The 21,177-nt window shown below is 44.6% G+C and overlaps 2 protein-coding genes across 28 annotated transcripts in view; both read left to right on the top strand.

Moving 5' to 3' along the window:
* Positions 1-4: 4 nt before the first annotated feature.
* tbc1d13 (TBC1 domain family member 13) lies at positions 5-14,847 on the top strand. Of its 2 annotated transcripts, none has more exon segments than NM_001127049.1 (12): positions 5-46; positions 2,454-2,527; positions 3,058-3,098; positions 4,983-5,044; positions 6,172-6,271; positions 6,351-6,433; positions 7,220-7,379; positions 8,813-9,023; positions 11,058-11,221; positions 11,490-11,650; positions 12,907-12,964; positions 13,049-14,847. In NM_001127049.1, coding segments are annotated over 12 exon segments (1,212 nt in total). In that variant the 5' UTR covers positions 5-23; the 3' UTR covers positions 13,124-14,847.
* Positions 14,848-20,563: 5,716 nt separating this feature from the next.
* The window catches only part of fnbp1 (formin binding protein 1), a 103,446-nt gene continuing 102,832 nt past the window's right edge, over positions 20,564-21,177 (top strand). For 8 of the 26 annotated variants that reach the window (XM_031890579.1, XM_031890584.1, XM_031890583.1 and 5 more), the window contains exon 1: positions 20,565-20,913. In XM_031890579.1, the coding sequence (XP_031746439.1) occupies positions 20,890-20,913 (24 nt within the window). In that variant the 5' untranslated portion in view covers positions 20,565-20,889. 26 annotated transcript variants of the gene reach the window in all.

Here is a 21,177-nt window from a genome sequence, read left to right as displayed (position 1 = left end):
CCGAGTGGCCACAGGAAGTCACCATGTCGAGTGCGCACAAGAACAAGTAAGGCAGCTCCGGGGTCCGGTACCGGCTGGCTGGGATTAGCGGGGTGGCTGGGGATGTGAGAGAGATTCTATTTTGCACATGTGGTTAATCCGCAGGCATATGTCTGGTGTTAGTGCCCGGGCAGTGTGTCAGACACAGGGATACACTAATGTCAGTGCTGGCTCAGCTATTGCCATTACTGGGAGCTAAACCAGCGATCATCCCGTGGGTCTTATGAATGGGTGTTATTACGGAGAGGTGAGTGGGATACGTGGGTATGAGGGCTGGGAGGTGAGTGCGATATATGAGTATGAGGGCTGGGAGGTGAGTGAGATATGTCAGTATGAGGGCTGGGAGGTGAGTGAGATATGTCAGTATGAGAGCTGGGAGGTGAGTGAGATATGTCAGTATGAGGGCTGGGAGGTGAGTGGGATACGTGAGTATGAGGGCTGGGAGGTGAGTGGGATACGTGAGTATGAGGGCTGGGAGGTGAGTGGGATACGTGAGTATGAGGGCTGGGAGGTGAGTGGGATACGTCAGTATGAGGGCTGGGAGGTGAGTGGGATACGTGAGTTTGAGGGCTGGGAGGTGAGTGGGATACGTGAGTATGAGGGCTGGGAGGTGAGTGGGATACGTGAGTATGAGGGCTGGGAGGTGAGTGGGATACGTGAGTTTGAGGGCTGGGAGGTGAGTGGGATACGTGAGTATGAGGGCTGGGAGGTGAGTGGGATACGTGAGTATGAGGGCTGGGAGGTGAGTGGGATACGTCAGTATGAGGGCTGGGAGGTGAGTGGGATACGTCAGTATGAGGGCTGGGAGGTGAGTGGGATACGTCAGTATGAGGGCTGGGAGGTGAGTGGGATACGTGAGTTTGAGGGCTGGGAGGTGAGTGGGATACGTGAGTATGAGGGCTGGGAGGTGAGTGGGATACGTGAGTATGAGGGCTGGGAGGTGAGTGGGATACGTGAGTATGAGGGCTGGGAGGTGAGTGGGATACGTGAGTATGAGGGCTGGGAGGTGAGTGGGATACGTGAGTATGAGGGCTGGGAGCTGAGTGGGATACGTGAGTATGAGGGCTGGGAGGTGAGTGGGATACGTGAGTATGAGGGCTGGGAGGTGAGTGGGATACGTGAGTATGAGGGCTGGGAGGTGAGTGGGATAAGTGAGTGTGAGGGCTGGGAGGTGAGTGGGATACGTGAGTATGAGGGCTGGGAGGTGAGTGGGATATGTCAGTATAATGGCTGGGAGGTGAGTGGGATAGGTGAGTATGAGGGCTGGGAGGTGAGTATGAGGGCTAGTATGAATAAAGACTGCAGAGAGGTTGGCAGATGCGCATATCTTTTCCCCTGATATGGCGACCTTGGGGTACTAACAGTTGCATTACAATGAAGGGGATACAAGACGTGAGAGCCAATGAGGCGACGCAGCCCTTGATTTGATGGGAAAATCAAGCCTGCCCAATCAACATCTACCCAATTCTCAATTTTCCAAAATACACATAAAAACGTGAGACTTTCAAACTCTCGCGTTTTTATGCGTATTTCCGCTACATGTGCCTGCACCCGAGCGTATTCCATTCATTCGGGTGCAGGCACAAGTAGGAGGCATAGGGCGGACTTTTTCGCCCTACGCCTCGTCTGACATCAACCTAAACGCTGTCCCTATCGCTAACCTCTAGCTAAAAATGCAGAGTAGCGTAGCAGCGTACCTGGCCAACATCTTCTTACCGACTGAAGACTAGTCTAGGCAGTGATAGTTAAGGGTGCTTCTTGCACCCGAGGGTATAGTTCTCCTTTAAGGCTAATATCACATTATTTGGAACTTGGATGCCAGTGTGTGTGGCACATTTGTTACCTGGGATTCAGACCAGTACCGCATGTGAATGGCAATTGGTTGCATTAGATTTGCCCACCCCAGCACTGTATACCTTCTGCATATGCTGGAGCCATGATGGACTTGTGTGGCCCCCATATCAAGGGAGATCCATAACAATTCCTAATGTTCTGTAGGAACCCCCAAGTGATACTAGCTTTTTTGCTATAACTTGCCATGTGAACTGTTAGAAGGTGCCAATCATTACTGAGCTGCATGTTGTTATTAAGGGTTAAATAAACTATAGCTGGTTTGTGAGGCTTTGATTTGGTGACCAGAGTTGGCATCATAGAGATGTGAGCAAGTGTGTCTTAACTAGTCCAAGGGCTCTAAGCCTGGTACCCTGAGTGGCATAAGCCTGAATACAAATAAAGGTGACTTTGTGGGACTCCCAGCCCTTGCACGTGATGGGAGGGATAGTTGTACATCAGCAGGGAGGGTACTGGTTTCCTAAACCCCAGTGCACAGGATGTGGCTCTGATAGTACAGCAAGATCACGTGACTAGTTGGTTGCGCACATATTGCTATATCACGTGCTACTTTCTTGTTGCAGAATTGCAGAATTCCAGAGTATTCTCAGCGAGTCCCACATCAACCTTAAGGTGCTGCGAGAGCTCTGCTTTAACGGTAAGCATTACCCTGCCCCTCCTAGTGTGCCATCTTGGCCTTTGCCTCTTCCACTTGTGCTTTCTCTCCAGCACTCAGGGCAAGATTCCACCTTGTGATTGGTTTAATTAGTGAGATATTAACTGGTCCGCACAGCCAATGTAGATTGTAAGCTCTTTTGGGCAGGGCTCTCTTCACCTCTTGTATCGGTTATTGATTGCTTTATATGTTACTCTGTATGTCAAATGTATGAAACCCACTTATTGTACAGCGCTGTGCAATATGTTGGTGCTTTATAAATAAATGTTATATATATATAAATAATATAAGGGACTTTGTGGGGAAAGATAGGAACACAACTGGCATATGTTTTTTGTGACATACAACTCCCAGCAGCCAACCAGAGACTGGCTTACCACCTCAGCTGGAAGATTAAGCCATATTTACACTTCCTTTTGCATTTACATTGCTAAATATAGAATACAGTATATTTTATTACATTGCATTAGTATTTGTTTTCGTCTCTGTAAATGATATATTACTGATTACAGGAATTCCATTTGAAGGGGGTATTCGCTGCCTGTGCTGGAAGGTGAGTCCCTATTTATGTTTTACACAGGCTTCATCCTGTGGCAAGAAATATTCTATAATAGATATAGATATTCTGAGACAATTGGCAGTTGGTTTTCCAGTTATTTACCTTTTTGTTCAACAGCTCTCAAGTTTGGTATTTCAGCAACTACCTGATTGCTAGGGTCCTGTTTACCGTAGCAACCAAGCTGTGGTTTGAATGAGAGTGGAATATGAAAAGGAGAGACCTCAATAGATAGATAAGTAATAAAAAGTAACAATAATAATAACATTGGAATCTCTCTGAGCAATAGATTTTTTTTTTTTTTTTTGCTGTGGTGGTCAGTGACCCCCATTTGAAATCTGGAAAAATGTAGAAGAGGAAGCAAATAATTGAAAAACCATAAATAATAAAGGCTATTTGCAAAGTTACTGAGAATACTAAAAGTTAACTTAAAGGGGAACTAAAGCTTAACCAAAGAAGCATGCTAGAAATCTTGTACATTATGTTTTGGGCTTCTGTGCCAGCCCGACGCAAACACAGCCCTTTAGCAGGGAAGATCTGTGCCTCCAAATATGCCCCCTGTAGCCCCCCATTTTCTTTTCTGCTGATTCACTGCACATGCTCTGTAGTGCTGATTAGTAAATAATACAGCTAACTACTACATGGCAGCTCTGAAACCAGTGCAGTCAGCATGAGAATTTAATAATCAGCCCTGTAGTATCAGTTTATATGACAGGCCAGCCTTATTTTCTGCTTGATAATGTGCTCCGACCCCTAAGCTTAGCTTTCCCAACAGCTGCTCAGAGCCCACCGAGCTTGTGAGTGACACTTCTAACAGATTCCTGTATGGCAGGCCCCATGACAACTTTTCAGTACTGAATCATTACTACTATAGAAATGCTGAGCCTTAAATAAATTCAGTATATAAAATAAGGCATTTCTAACCCTATTCATTTTTAGGGCTTTAGGTGAACCACCTCTTTAACATTTGTCACAGAAGCTGATGCTACAGGGTTAATAATAATTCCGTTATATTACAGAATGCACTGGTTTTAGAGCTGCCATGTAATAATAATCAGTATTAATTACTAATCAGCCTTTTATTGTGGCTTTTATATTAAAGTGGTCTTATAACAGGAGGCCAAGGGAAACATATTATACTGCTGAGCTGGAATAGGACAGTAAATAATAAGTCTGTTCACTTGTGTATTTGGAGAATTCTCCATGGCGGGGAGTGGCTAAACCAAATGCTTTATTCCCTTGGGCCTGGGAAGAATGCAGCGTTACATTTTAGTGCTTTCTGGGTGCTATGTAAGACATATATATATGCCATATATATAGTCCCAAAATCGGCACTCACCAAAACAAAAAGTATAAACCGGGTGCTAGCCACAACTTAACATATCCTCCTTAAGAAAGCACTCACGGTATTTGGGAAAAAAAAAAGAAAGAAAAGAAACATACACATATATGTTTTGCTTTAATTTGTTATATGTAGGCTTAATATTAAGGTCTGGGAACATTGTAACCCTTGGTCTTTAGCACATGAACATCATCCAACGAGAGATTTCAGCTATGAAACTGGTTCTACTGCAGAACATGCTCTGCCTTTTATTCAGCGCTATCAGGATTGACGACGAGGGGACAAGGAAAGGGGCATTTGACTGTGACTGTTCTCTGCAGTGAATTAGCAATATTGTTTTCTGTCTAGATACCCTTTTTGGCACTGAGAGATGCTTACCCAGGCCACTGGCCCTAGCAAACCATACTGTTTGGCCATTAACATGGATTGCTAGGTCAAACAATATCTGATTGGTTGCATAGCAAAATGTTTGGCTGCTTTAACAAAAGTGACATCAAGAACAAAGAATGTAAAATTAATGAAGCTGTTCTATCTTTCAGGTCCTGCTTAACTATCTTCCCCGGGATCAGTCATTATGGGACACTGTGCTGCAGAAGCAGAGGTGAGAGAGGCTTTTCGGGGACCTTGAGTCCCCTTTTTTCAATGTAGCATTGCCCTGCGTAGGTCCCATTATGATCTGATTGTTGTCCCAAAAGAAAAAGGACTGGGTCATAACAATTGGGCCGTTTTTAGGTACTCTTCGATCTTGCTGGGGGAGAGAAAAAAATGGGGGTAGATCTTGAGATCTTGTCAGTTAATGATAGGCCATGGGCGCCATCAGGAATTAGTAAGTCATACTACTAAGTTCCTCCCCCTGCCAAGGTAGTCGTTAACCAAATGGTTGCTTGGGCCCCTGGGTGGGTGGCCCTGCCAGCAGTAAGAATGGGGCCCCAATGGAAAAAATTGTGGATGCATAGCAGCACACCATGCCAGTCTCACTTGATGCACCCAAGCCCTTCCCCCTTTATGACCCAGGAATTACACTTTTTAGTCACAGTCCTTTGCTATGGGGTCCCTGCTGATGACCACTGGGGGTCACTGTCTGACCACAAAGAAGCCTGGTTAGCATATTAGATAGACTTTTTATTTTTAAAGTGATACTGACACCAAAAAAATTCTTTTAAAAATATGAACCTACTTCCAAACCTACCTATAGGTCATGCTGACTGTTTTTTCCTAAAAGTTCTGTTTCTCTACAAAAATCCTACTGAACATGCTGAACCCGTCTGTCTGGTAGCCCACATAGACAATGGAGCTGAGCTTATGTCACACACCGGCTGAAAGCAGAAGGGGCGTTGCAGGTTTGTGATTGGGCATATTTATTCACTTGGGAGGCATTTAAATTAAAACCTGGAAGAGGGGAACAAACATGGCTGCTCCGTGGGTCTGTAACTCGTGCTACCATAATTATGAAGCGAAAAAACTTTGCAGATTTAGTTTATAAGGAATTCAAAGCTCTTACAAATTAAAACACAACAGCAGGTGAAAAAAAAAATGTAAGTGGCTGTCAGTATCACTTTAAGCAGTGCAAACCTTTGAAAAGCCCCTCTAACTATCCATGACTGCCCTGCTCTCTTGAAGGAGAACCATGGTCTTCAACCCCAACTTTAGTGCTTTAAAAGTATCAGAACCCTCGGGCTATCATTATTTTTTGTGACGTTATCTGACATGAGGTTATCTTCTCATCAGGGAAACCTATGCACATTTCCTGCGAGAGATGATTATCCAGCCAGGTATTGCCAAAGTCAAATTTGGGGTGTCCAGAGAAGATGTAACTTTGGAAGATCACGTAAGTAAAAGAGTGTTTCTGTTTTGTTGGAAGAGTGTGTCTGAAAACCATTCTAAATTTGAAACCATTTATTTTACAGCCCCTGAATCCCAACCCAGACAGTCAATGGAACACTTACTTCAAAGATAATGAGGTGCTACTGCAGATAGACAAGGATGTCAGGTAACCAAGATTCATAAGGCAGTAAAGAAGCCCATACAGAGGCACAGCATAAATGGAAAATGTACTGTGCCCACATACTTTTGCTAATTGAAGGGGTAGTTCACCTTTAAATTAAATTTTAATATAATGTAGACAGTGATATTCCAAGACGGTTTGCAATTGTTCTTTATTTTTTATGATATTTGATTTTGATTCGCGTTTTCAGTTTGGAATCTCACCACTGTCTGGTCTGTTCTACCCTAGCAACTGGAAACTGGTTTGAATGAAAGACAAGGAGATAAACAGGAGATAGATAATAAATAAAAAGTAACAATAATAGTGTAGCCTTACAGAGCAAACTTTTTTTTCTACTTTTTAAGATATTGGCAGCTTTTAAACAAATTTGAAACAGCAGCGCCTCCTGATGGTTATTTCAGCCATGTGGCTGAACAATTAAAGGGGGACTCTGGCTTCCGAAGCAAAATTTATTAAAGAGCCCCGCACAACACAGAAACCCCTAATATACCTATCACCGTAACCTGTTCCTTCAAAAAGTGTGAATAAATACCATTTTTATATGCTGAAATCCAGCAGCAAAACAGTTCTTCTCTTTCTGCATCATTTGAAAGCCTGGCAGGGGAGGAGGGAGTAAAATATTGATGTTACAAATTGTAACAACTTCCCCAAAGCGCAGCACAGTGCAGGATTTTTAAAATTATTTTGATACACTTTACTTTTTGGTGTTACTGTTCCTTTGGGTGGAGTTCTGGACTGGATTTTACATTTGTTTTCTTTTACCTATTTCAGGAGACTGTGTCCTGATTTCTCATTCTTCCTGAACCCCACGGATTACCCCTGCCTTTTGATCATGGATCCGGAAAACGAGTACGAGACTCTTCGGAAACGCGTGGAACAGACCACCCTGAAGTCTCAGACTGTAGCACGAAACAGAAGTGGCGTTACTAACGTATGCTTTAGATGTTTATCAGTTTAAACCGGTTTGGCCTCATCAGGTTTAGCACAGGCGTTTGCTGCAGCTTGACACTTCTCTGTGTTTGGAGTGTTGACATTTTTAGTGGCGCTCCCACTTTCTTAAGGGATTTAAAGAACAACAAAATGCTTACAATTGCCCCAATTTATTCCAATACTGAAAGTCTGCGCTCTGGCGGGTCTGGTGATTATTGCTCTAAAACGCATTAGCTAGTCTTTTAAGCAATAATCCCCTGATCTGTGGATGCACTTGATTTGTATAGGAATGAATGGGTGGGCTATTGTGAGCACTTTGTCAGCTGGCTGCCTTGGGCATCAAAACCCCCCCCAAAACATGGAAACCATCTATGTGCCTTAGGCTGATGGCCTACAGTGTAAATTAGTCACGCGCGATAGACCTCTGCTACCGTGGGTGATGACTCTGAAATGCCTTTCCACCACCAACAGCTGGAGGGCCCAGCGGAAAGGCCTACGTATTGCTTCGGCTTTCCAAAGTTGTACAAAGCTTCTTCCTGCAGGCAACTTTTGGCGACTTTGGAAAAGCCAAAGCTATTCATAGGCCCTTCCACTGGCGCCTCGCTCCCTGGGCCATTAGCCTTAGGCTGCTTCTGTTTACGGTACTGTAAATTGAAACTGTACAGTCATATTAGTTGCCCTTGCACAAGCTGATCTTCATGGCTATTCTTCTCTTTAACCTTGTGATGTTTTGATTGGGTTCTGGTTGAACAGATTTTGGTTGGAAATGCTGATGAGTCACATTAGTCCTTGTAAATTTGCCATTAGCTGCACAGGCTGCTAGGCATCTACCTGATCAGGTTGTTGCACTGAATTGTGAAAGACCGGATCATTTAATTTAATTACCAATGTGGTCCAGCAATTTTGCAATTTACATTCATTCATGCATTCATTATTTTTAATTCCAAGATATTAAGGGTTAAAAGTACTGCTAATATGAATGCATTTTGTTACAACAGCACCACCTGTTGGTCCCTTTTTGACCATGAAGTATTCAAGGATGTTGTCAGGAGAAAGAAAGAGGGCTCTCTTTCTTTCTCCTGGCAACTTCCTCGACTGCTTCATCTTCGGTCAGCTACCAGCAGGTGGCGCCTGCATTCATATAACCTCTAATATCTAATATGAATGAATGTAAATTGCAAAAGTGTATAGAATAGCGCACTCACAGTTATACATCAAATTATTTTAAAGGTTTACTTATCCTTAAAGTCATTAAAAAGAACATTGATCACAATAAAAAAAGAACATTGATCACATAATTCTTGTGCAACTGTTGCTGTACTTGTGATCCTGAGTATATATATATAGCATGAAGTTTCTGATAGGCTATTGCATGTATCCGTAATAATGGACCATTTAAGCAAAACCTTTTCCTATTTCTTCTTCTCCATCCAGGTAAGCTCTCCCCTAAAATCCTCCGCTTCCAATTCTCTGGGAGACTACAACCCTCTTCCTAACGGCAGCGAGGCACACTGGGAGGTGGTGGAAAGGATCCTCTTTATTTACGCCAAGCTGAACCCCGGTATTGCCTACGTCCAAGGCATGAACGAAATAGTTGGGCCTATTTACTACACTTTCGCCACTAACCCAAATAGTGATTGGAAAGGTAAGATGCCAAACTATCGCTGTTGGTTGGGGTGGCATAAATAATAAAAAACCATATTATAAAACAGACGTTACAAATGATTTATCCCTATATCTGCAATATAATGATGTAAGTCATAAGTAACATCATAACACACAGGCTATTTCTGTATGTCAGTGATGTGTCCAACTTCTGTTGTGCCAAGGGCCAGAATTTTTCTGACCTATGTGGAGGACAGCCAATAATGGAAGAGAGTATTGTCCATGGCCAGTTATGATGCTGCACCCACTTTAAGCCATGCTCATGTTCCCACACCCACCCAAACTGCAAGAGACTGACTGACTGACCAACATTAAATGGCACAGTTACGTCCAGCATCACAGGCACTGACCAGCCAACATTAAATGGCACAGTTACATCCAACATCACAGGCACTAACCGGCCAAAATTTCGCTGCTAAGTAGCATCTAGCATTACATGGCAGAGTAACTTCCAGCATCAATGAACACCAAAAAATGATAGCACAGCAAATATTTCATGTTTTGCTCTGCAACTCTCCAGTTTTGAATTTCAGCAGCTATCTGGTTGCTAGGATTGAAAATAGCTTAGCGACCAAGGAGTGCTTTGAATTAGAGACTGGTATATGATCAGGAGAGGACCTGAATAGAAAAATAATTAATAAAAAGAAACAACAACAATAAAATTGTAGTCTTATAAAGAAATAGTGTTTTGGCTGCCAGGGTCAGTGACCCCTATTTGAAAGTTGTAAACAGTCCTAAGAAGAAAGCAAATAATTTAAAAACTATAAAAAATAAATAATGAAGACCAATTGACAAGTTGCTTAAAATTGCCCATTCTATAACATACTAAACATTTAATTTTTATTTATTTATGACTAAATACCACCTGTGGCATGCTGAACTATTCAAATGTCTTCAAACTGCTCATTGAGCTACTCCTTGCATCTGATAAAAATGTCCCTTCGCTCCTCTGTGCGTCTCCTTGCACCACTGATTATATCTGATGTCAGCAAGACATAATTAATGGAGCACAATACACATATTCACCGGAGTGCACACAAATTTAGCAGATGAGATGACAAGCACTATGTCTTATAGACAAGGAGGCATTTAACACTTTACCCAGTAGGGAGCGGAGAAAGCAGGAGGGCTGCACAGAGGGGAAAGAGGTTGGGCGCACAAGGTATTTCTGCTGGATGTCAGTTGGACAGCACTGCTGTACGTCATAGAATTATAGGCATAGAAATACAGTTCCCTTACTTTAAAGGAGAAGAAAAGGTATATGTAAATACAGCCATAAGCACTCAGAGAAATGCTTCACTGAGTCATCTATGAAAAGAAACACAGAATATCTCCTTTTCTTTTGTGTACACATGTTCTTCAGTGTCTGACTTCCTCTCTCAGAAAAATCCTTCATTCCAGGGGCCAGAGTCTGCGCAGCTTTTTCCTCTCTCCCTTCTCCTGCTCCCCCTCCCATAAGAATTCTTAAGAAATTACTCCCCCCTCCCATAAGAATTCATAAATATTCACTCCCCCTCCCATCAGAATCTGTGATCTGAGCTACCAGCTGCTAGACCTGCAGCAGGAAGCTAGGAGACCAAACTAAAATGGCAGGTGTTATCTTAAACAAACAGAAGGAGCTTCTAGGGCTCTTTACTCTGGTATGGTAAAGCTTTTTTGCAGAATAAATATAGTGTTCTAGGTGGCACTAATGTGGGTCTATTGGCATTAAAATGCCTTTCCTTCTCCTTTAAAGGGAAAACAACCCCCATGCCTGTGGTACCCTTGTGCAAGCCCCCCTTCAGCTGCATAAAAAACTCCTTAAGGGTTTGCCCACTGGATTCTGGCCTGCAAATGCCCCCAGTAGCATGGGCAATGGCTGTGAGACAGCCAAATTTGGGGGTTTCCAACCCTGCTGCTCTACCTTTGCACACGACATAAAGCCCATTTTATTTCTAGTGCTTTTAATTCCATTAGACATCTCGGTGTGTTGATCTTATGATGCCCCATGTTCCTGTTCTGTACCTGCCCACAGAGCACGCTGAGGCCGACACGTTCTTCTGCTTTACCAACCTGATGGCGGAAATCCGTGACAATTTCATTAAGAGCCTGGATGACTCCCAGTGTGGTATAACCTCTAAGATGGAGAAAGTTTACTCCACCCTGAAGGAAGAGGATGAGGAGCTTTACCTGAAACTGGTGAGCAAGTACTTTGCTATGTATTCTGGAAGGGGCTAATCACATGCTTACATGGATAGGGGCAGGGAGTCTGATGGCAGTTTACAGGAAGGGTTGGTCTGGACAAGAAACCTCAGCTTAAAATGGAAGGGTTAGGGAGTATGAACTAGGACACTAATGCAGTGTGGGGTTCATTCACTTGTTACTAGAACCCTCTCAGAGCAGCTTAAGGTTGGTATATATGACTTGCTAAATACTGGCTACATTTTTTTTTATCTTCCCCCTTCAGCAAGAACAGAACATCAAACCGCAGTTCTTTGCTTTCCGCTGGCTGACTCTGCTCCTTTCTCAGGAGTTTGTTCTCCCCGATGTCATTCGGATCTGGGATTCGCTGTTTGCTGATGAGAACAGATTCGACTTCCTTCTCATGGTCTCTTGCGCTATGCTGATGTAAGTGCTGCAGTAATTATCTAAAGGCTTTTTACTGATTGGTTAGTCTCGTATTTAGGGGGGCACAGGGACTGTGGAGTAAAGGCTCCCTTCCACCTGAAGGCAGGACACTGCAGTGATGTCAAATTAAAGGCTTATCCTTCTCATTTTTCCACTTACCTGGCCAGTGGCATACCAAGCAGTAGCCGGGCCCCCTGTGGGGTAGCAACCCATCGACTCTGCTGTGGCAGACAGGGTCTGCTTCCTGTACACACCTGTATGGCAGTGTATGGTTAGGCAGCATGATTTATATTGACCAAATTGCCCACTTTAAATTTTTTTTAATTGGATCACAGATGGTGTCTCAGAGCTAGGATTGCAACCTTTTTTTCTTTAGAGAGCCTTTGGGGGGGGCGGGCATTGACATGACTTGGTGGTGCGTGGCAACATTGTGGGGCAGGGAAATGAGCAGGGCAGACACTGCCTAGGAGGAATTATAGGTAGGGTTGCCAGCCTTATAAATTTAAATTTGTAATAGCAGCACTGGCCCTAGCTGGCGTTTGCCAGCTAATCTGGTCAAATACTGGCTGGGTGGCAACCCTACTCGGATCAGATATCTGATCTTGTCATTGGGGAGTGGTAATTGGTTGACCTGGTGAGTCAGTGGGAATGACTGGGAATTAACCTCGTTTCGTACGATATTCGGTGCGTGTATGGCAAGTCGGCGAGTCGACCGATATCGCAGGAACCTGCTGATATTGGTCGACTCGCTGATCGGGCCAGTTAAAAGATTTTGATCGGGCGCCATAGAAGGCGCCTGACCAAAATCTGCCTTCAGGGCTGAATCGGCAGAAGGAGGTAGAAATCCTATTGTTTCTACCTCCTTATCTGCCGTTTCAGCCCTGAATGGTTTGATCTTTTGTGCGACCGATGGTCTAATGAAGCACACAATGTGTACTTAACTGGGATATTTCAGATGGTGCAGAAGCGCCCAAAGCTGCCCCTTGCATTTTTAATGGTAACCCCCTGAAACTGCCCAAAAAATGCATAGGGTGATAAATGTAAATAACTAGCCATGCAAGGTGGTTTCTATTGGGAGGCAGCCGGCACTGTTTTATTCCTCCTTTTGCCATAGCCAGCTGCTAATTGTGAAGGGAACATGGCTGCCCAAGAGGTTGGGTTGGAATTGGATGCTATGAGCCAGGCATCTTGGGTATCTATATGGAAGGAAGTCTAAATAACCAGAATATCATACTGCCCCTGTGGTTCTCTTGCAGACTAATCCGGAATCAGTTACTCGAAGGAGACTTCACAATTAACATGAGGCTGTTACAAGTGAGTAATTCTTGTACCCCATACCCAAGGGTTTATGGCTTTGTAGTATGATCGGCTGATTGATGCCAGTTTCTGTCTCCATAGGATTACCCGCTGCCTAATGGGGATGTTCTACCAATACTGAAAAAAGCAAAAGAATTGCAGGACTCAAAATGCTGAAATGCTGCTGCCGAGACCTCCAAAGGGACATCTGTGCCGCAGGGATCCCCACATCTGGAATGGCGTGTGGCCTGGGCTATGTTGGACACAGAGATCTGGACACTAATTGGCTAACTGTACCCTGGCTTCTGGCCAAAGCCATTCTGCACTAAAGTGACAAGCAGTGACCAACACAGCAAGAGTTGACTTTCTTCTGCACTATTTGGAATGGGGGACCAGAATCATCTCCTTGGGAGCCACAGCATTGTCTGATCTCACTCATTCCATTAAATATATCCCTGCGTCTCAAGAAGGGTCATGGCTGCTGCATGCCTATGTGATGGCCTTTTTAAGGGTCATCAATGTATAACAGAAGCATCATCATGGAAGGGAGCTCTGGGCAATACCTTATGAGTACTCGCACTCCTATTCTAGACTGTTAGAGACACTGTAACATCTCACTGATGAAAGCTGCTCCTGATATAGCCTGTTGTGTTAAATACAGGAATGTTCTACTGTCATGTTTCAGTACTATGTTTTCTTTTGTTCCAAAGCATTGTACTGGGATCTCTGTATGTTTTACCCCTTTTAGTAAAAATATACCCATCCACAGTCATACTGATGTAGGAAACACAGGCACAGCATGATCTGACCCAAGGCAAGGTAGGGCCGTTACCAACATACTCCAGCTGTCAGCCTCTCGGCAACAGAATTGTGTCACTTCATTGTATAGGGTTCTGTCATGGCTGCCATATTGCGACTCCTCGTATACCTGCAGCAATCAAGTCAGCAGGGGTGTTCTTGTCCAAATCCTTTATACTGGATAACGCTGCACCCTACTCCCCCGCTGCCTGTTTATGGGGGAAGGACTCTCCTTATGTAGTTCTTTAAATCAGGGCAGCAAGTAGAAGTGCTAACAGTATTTAGAGAGTTTGAAATTAAATGTTATTCTACAGTATATCAGTTTTCCACCAGCTGTTTTAAAAACTACACTTCCCATACACATTTGGGTTTCTTGGGAAATATATTTATATAGGTTGTTCACTTTTGAGTTAACTTTTGGTATGACGTAGACAGTAATATTCTGAGACAGTTTCCAGTTGGTCTTCATTTTTTAATTATTGGTGGATTTTTAGGGTGAAGACACATGGAGCTACTACTAGTAGCTGCTACTAAGTAGCTTTGTGTGTCTTCACCCTTAATGTTTTCACTTTTTTGTTTAGCAACTCTCCAGCTTTGCAATTTCAGCAGTTATCTAGTTGCTAGGGTTCAAATGACATTAGCAACCAGGAAGTGAATTGAATGAGAGACAGGTATATGAATAGGAGACGACCTAGGTGGAAAAATAAGTTACAAAAAGTAGCAATGAGAATAACATTGTAGCCTCACAAAGCAATAGATTTTTTTTTGTATGATGCAGACATTGACATTCTGAGAAAATTTGCAGTTGGTGTTCATTTTTTATTTGTTCATTTTTTTGTCAGTATTTAACATTTTGTTCAGCAGCTTTCCAGTTTAGAATTTCAACAGCTATCCGGTTGCTAGGGTATTATTTACCCTAGTAACCAGGCAGCAGTTTGAATGAAAGACTGGAATATGAATAGGGGGAGGTCTAAATAAAGATAAAAGATAACAATAAAGTTGTAGCCCCACAGTGCAATAGCTTTTTGGCTTCTGGAGGCAGTGAACCCTATTTGAAAGCTGGACAGGGGCAGAAGAGGATTGAAAATAATTAAAAAAAAAAACTATAAAAGATAAATAATGAAGACCAATTGAAAAGTTGCTAGGAAAATGACCTTCTATAACATTTTTAAAGTTAAGGTAAAGTTGAACCCCCCTAAACTTTTAGTTCTAGGTTTCCTTTAAAACTTTTGACTAAACAAACCTTCTGTTCCTATTGGTAGCTAGAACTAAAGGCCTTGCAGTCACATGACTGACACACTACAATCCGCTAAGGCCCTGCTCTCTGCCTTCTGCCAATGCTCATAGTCATACTGCGGTTGCTAGTTTCCCTTTAGCTGCAGATGAGTAAACACCATTCCGACAGATGGACACCAGTGTTGTGTACTTTTCGCATGAAATCCTGTTGTTTCTTTGTGATATTTTCCAGTTCAAGTGCAATTAACTGTTTAGGTGCCTCTGCCCCATTACAAACCTATGAAGGCTTTTGTTGAGAACGTGTAGGTTAACTATTTATTTAACAGGGATGTCCAATCTGCAGTCCTGTGGCTGCTAGGACTTGTCATACAAAACTAGCTAGAAAGCTGCACCATAGACCTTCCTGGTAAGTCTGAGGAAAATTGGACCAATTTCTATTTTAAAACCTTTCACTTTTAATTATATAAGTGTTACTTTTTTATTTCTGTGTGTAAAAAAGCAGAAGAATGACCCCCTAGCTGTTAAGGACTACAAATCCTAGCATCCTCAGGCAGCAGCCGATGGGCAGTGAGTCTGATACGTCACATACAGATTCTGTTTTATCTCACAAAATACACCAGTACAATCAGAAAGTCTAGTGAATGTTAAAGGTGTTTGGCAGAGGCCTCTCCTGAATGTATGTGTGTTTATTGTGGATTTTATGTTTCAATAAATTTAGTATTTCTTTGCAATGTGTTTGTATTTGGCAGCTTGGTACTGTATCCTTTCCCAGAATTTAGAGGTCTGATGGTTGTGCAGCCTTTGGTTTTGACCCGTAAAAGAGCTGATAAGCCCCCCATATGTGGCCTGTCTGGCTGCTGTGACTGCTTACCTTTGTGTAAGCTTTAAATGGTATCAGTACTGACATTAACTGGCCCCTGCATTGTTCACACTTTTAAAGGAGAAGGAAAGGCTAAGTCACTTGGGGGTGCCAAAATGTTAGGCACCCCCAAGTGACTTTAATCGCTTACCTTGTACCCCGAGCTGGTGCCCCTGTTAGTAGAAAACTGCACCAGCCTGGGGTAGCTGCAGCGAGTATTTCCTCTTCCTTAATTCTTCTGTCTTGGGAATCCGTGGGCCGGCACATTCGTAGTAGAGTGGAAACGCTGACTTGTTTGTTAAAGTTCAGCTTTTCACTCTACTGTGCATGCGCAAGCACGCAAAGGCAGAAGCAGGAAGCTGCAGGTACCCCGGGCTGGTATGGTTTTCTACTAACAGGAGCACCAGCCCTGGGTAAAAGGTAAGCGATTAAAGTCACTTGGGGGTGCCTAACATTTTGCCACCCCCAAGTGACTTAGCCTTTCCTTCTCCTTTAAGCTCCTGCCTTGCTCCCGCCTCTAATTGTTTACAACTCAGACTGTAAGTGCTCACATTGTTCAAATTTTAACACCTCAGACTCTGCCTGCCCTATACTGCCTGTGTCTCATTCTCTGCCTGCCCTATGCTGCATGTGTGCCATACTCTGCCTGCTCTATGCTGCCTGTGTGCCATACTCTGCCTGCCCTATGCTGCCTGTGTGCTATACTCTGCCTGCCCTATGCTGCCTGTGTGTGCCATACTCTGCCTGCCCTATGCTGCCTGTGTGCCATCCTCTGCCTGCCCTATGTTGTCTGTGTGTGCCATACTATGCCTGTCATACTCTGCATGCCCTACCCTGCCTGTGTGTGCCATACTTTGCCTGCCCTACCCTGCCTGTGTGTGCCATACTCTGCCTGCCCTATGCTGCCTGTGTGTTTCATACTCTGCCTGCCCTACCTTGCCTGTGTGTGCCATAACTCTGCCTGCCCTACACTGCCTATGAGTGCCATACTCTGCCTGCCCTATGCCGCCTGTGTGTGCCATACTCTACCTGCTCTATGCTTCCTATGTGCCATATTCTTCCTGCCCTTAGCTGCCTGTGTGTAACATGCTCTGTCTGCCCTGTACTGCCTATACTGATATGCCTATCTCCAGATATGCCTATCTTTAGATAGGCATATCTGGAGAAGACCCGCTCGCTCATCAACCTCGCCAAATGAGTGAATTTCTTATGCCCACCTTAAGATGTCCTATGAAAATTGAAAAAAAAGTGCATGATTCACCTAGACTTATGCCCCTGATTCTTATCTGCATAGGAACAAATATAGTGATCTCATCCAATCAGAAGCAGGCTAAGCATTAAGTTGTGGGCTGTATACTATATTGTGGTGACCACATACTGATTCATTTGGGTTAGAAACGTCCCTTCCTGCCTTTAATGCTCTCCTGGCAGAGCTCAATGAGACCAAGTCTGGGAGTTTCGGCTATCAATGGGACCACAGCAGCATTCTGGGAGATCAAAGAGACCAATGTTAATCACAACCACCTACAATAAATCTATCTGTACCTTAAAGGAGAAATAAAGGTAACTAAGTAAGCTTTATCAGAAAGGTCTATGTAAATACAGCCATAAGCACTCACAGAAATGCTGCACTGACTTCTCTGAAAAAAAGATTAGTTGTGTCTGTAATTCATGTGCCACAGACACGCAGCTTTCTGTTCTCTGCACTCTCCTGCTCCCCCCCCCTCCCTCAAGAATGCTAAAAACTCTCTCCCCCCCTTAGGAATGTGGATCTGAGCCAATCAGCAGGAAGCTGACTCATAGTCTAACTAACTGAGCATGTTCACTTGGTCTCCGTGTCTGTGCAGGAGTGAGGCATTATGGGAACTTTCTTTACACAGCTCAGCGTTTTTTCTTTCTGTTTGGCTTTAGATCTTCTGAACAGGTGAAATATGGGGAGACTTAAGGGCACTATTGAGACAACTGAAGGTATGCCTGCAGCTTGAGATTAACTCTTTATTAGCCTTTCCTTCTCCTTTAACAGAACAATTCAGTGTAAAAATTAAACTGGGCAAAATAGATAGACTGTGCAAAATAAAAAATATTTATAATATACTGTAGTTAGGCAAAAATGTAATCTATAAAGGCTGGAGTGAGCAGATGTCTAACATAATGGCCAGAACACTTCCTGCTTTCAGCTTTCTAACTTCTTAGTCAGTCAGTGACTTTAGGGGGGGGGGCACATGGGACATAACTGTTCAGTTAGTTTGTGAGCACGCAGGTCAGATTCAAATGCAAACTAAACTGAACAGTTATGTTCCATAAAGCCCCCCTTCATGTCACTGATTGGTTACAGACAGCTTATAGAGTTATAAAGGAGGAAGTAGTGGACTACAAATGACTGAATGCTGCCAGAGGGCAACATAAGGCAGGTTTCTAGGCCATGTGTACCATAGAAATATATACCACAGTTGGTGGAACAATTTAGTAGTACACAGGTACACTGAGGCCCAAACAGCCCCCCAATAGTGACTGTCTATGGCATCTTACAGCAGCCCCTCTGGCATTTGCAAGAATCGACAGATACAGGCCTACCTGGTGCCAATGCTACCAACCCTACCTGCTTCATATAGTCCCAGAGCAGTGGCATCACCTGACCTTGCCTTTCACATGGGGCTTCCCTGCCCACACCCACTGTTCACCCACTAACTCATCCCCAGTGAAACCCTAAAGGTTCCTTCCTCCTAAGTGGACCCTGTTGCTAGGCTTACAAAATGTATCACCCAGGAAGTTGGGAGTGAAATGCCTTCAGAGCTTCAGGTGCCCCTGTAACTCCCAGCCATACACATGTCCATTTCTGCCCACCTAATATTTTGTGCTTTAGAGAATCTGTGCAAATGAACATGTCTATAACAGCAGCTGACTTGTCACTAACTACAACAGCCCTCATTCATGGAGTCCCTGGCCCCCAAACACCACTAAGGTGTTGGCCTACATCAGGGTTCCAGGCTATGGCCTCTTACTACCTCAGAGCCCCCCCCCCCCCCCCCCCAGGAAATCCATCCAGTTTAAGAGGGAGTCCAAAGAGTTAAAACCCCCATATTTTAGACTAGAGCATAAATACCCATAATACACATGGGCCTATGGGAGTGGGGGGAATTAACTCTCTCACTTCCCTTACAATCAAAGGCCCTGTACAAATGTAACATCTGGGTTAATAATGACAATGAATTAAATATCAGCACAGGGTGATCCTGCAGGCGGTGCATAGGGAGGACTAATAAAAGAATCAACAAACAATGGTAGAAAGAATGCCTATTTTATTACCACACAAAAACTGCCAGCATCCCACAGAAAGCCAATTGCAAAGAAGACAGTTTTTCACTAGGAGGAGCCATTCACCTTCTTTTGGTCAGTAGGGACGGAAGACTGCACCACCACAGCAGTACCCGCCTCTCTGGCGTGTGATTGGTCAGCCTTAAAGATCCTGTAGTAACCGTTATTCTGGGAGAGCGCGATCCCGAGCTGTCAAAATAAGCACGGCCCCTTTCTTCTCTAAGGCCCGCCTCTTTTTGCTATGCTGCCACTCAGCATGCGTTAATTGCTTGGGCTGGGAGAGTGGGCTAATGAATCAGGCTGACCCAGATTTCAGCTATTCAAAAGCCAGCACACTCCCGCAGCAGCAATAAATCCACCGCAACTGCTGCAGAACCTCTTGGCAAGGTGACACTGATTTATGGGGTTTAGATTTTGATCCCCTGGAAATCCTATCTGCCGCTTTCCAGATGGTGCTTAACTCCCAGCAGCCTCTGTTCATTGGGGGCGATGAGAGTTGGAGAAGTACTGCTAAAGAATAAATAGGTTGAGTTGTATACATTGTATCATAGACATTCTATTAGATTGTCAGCTCTTGGGGCCAGACTCCCTTGATTATATATATATATATATATATATATATAAAACGTCATGCTTCCAGCTGTGATGTCATCTGGATCACAGTGACGTCAATTCTGGGTTACAAGGAAAGTACAAGTACAAAGTAGCAGGTCTATGGGGACGAACTGGAGGTAAGTAGGGCCGAACTGGACCTGTTAAACACCTACTTTGCCCTGCTGCGGCCCTAAATAAACATACTTGGGTCCCTTTATCTTGACCACACACGGGGCCAAACTATGGTCTGCCATAGCGCCAGCTAGTGGGGTCACATGTTAGTCGGCCAAGTGCAGCACTGGGGAGGGAACATGGTCTGGGGCCACCAGGCTAGCCTGATGCGACCATCAGATTGGGCATTAGATAGATCAGGCCTCGCCATTGGAAAGTGTATGATGTCATCGACCAAACTGACGGCTTGGCCAATTGGCTGTAACAGTGCAGTTTTAGCATCCATGAGCCAACTAGCTGGGCAAATGGACCTGATTTCCAGACCTCTATAAGTTCAGCTTACAAACTAGTTGAACACTACAACTCCCATCAGGCTCAGCCTGCCATTTCCATCAGAGTCTTCATTTCTGTCATTCCCTTTCTAGCCAATCAGAGAGCGCTTTGGCAGATTCCAGGCCATCAGCGGATCCTTCCAGGCGCAGTGAAATGGCCACTGTGCCAGGTACTGTAACCCCAGCAGCACACAAGCCGAGAATCCGTTGGCCTCAATCTGTCATTCTCGGACGGCTGCGATGGATTTTATTGAAGCCCCGCCTTCTCCCTGCATTTTAACCCCACCCTCGGCATGCGGAGAGCCCGAAAGCCCCGCCCCTTCTCTCTCCCTCGCACTAGCTCTCGCTTTCACCTCTCCAACCCTGTCGTGCCCGCGCCCGCGTTCCCGCTGTGGCTCCTGGGCTGCCTGTAGCCGGAGCTTTTCACCCGGGAGGAGGTGAGAGTCGGTGTGAGTGAGCGACGGGACTGCTTGGGATTTATACGCCGGAGTGTGACTGGGAAAGAAGAAAGAGATTCAGGGACACGGGGCTCTGACAGCCCGGATTGCCTGACACACCTCCCCGGGCTTCCGAGAGAGAGAGGTTGCCTTCTGTCTGCACCGAGGGGGGTGGGATCCACCCCACGGCCCCCGGGCACCATGAGCTGGGGCACAGAACTCTGGGTAAGTACTGACAGTCTGTCCTTGTAATCCCCCCAATAAACCCTCAGCCCCAGACCTGCACTGGGGTCAACCAGCAGCCTGCCCTTTATTATAGGGAACAGGGGTCTGATAGCCTCACTGGGGTCCCTCACACCTCCCTCAGACCCCAGGTCTTGCACCCCTCACACCTCCCTCAGACCCCAGGTCTTGCACCCCATTTGCAACTTCTAGGGTGCTGGCAGCCCTACCTGCCCCTCCCAGGGCTTTGACACCCTTGCCTGGTCC

This window comes from Xenopus tropicalis, chromosome 8, assembly GCF_000004195.4.
Source record: "Xenopus tropicalis strain Nigerian chromosome 8, UCB_Xtro_10.0, whole genome shotgun sequence".
In the NCBI taxonomy this organism is placed as follows: domain Eukaryota; kingdom Metazoa; phylum Chordata; class Amphibia; order Anura; family Pipidae; genus Xenopus; species Xenopus tropicalis.
The sequence above is the reverse complement of the archived record's forward strand: the minus strand, read 5'-3'. Positions and strand labels throughout refer to the sequence as shown.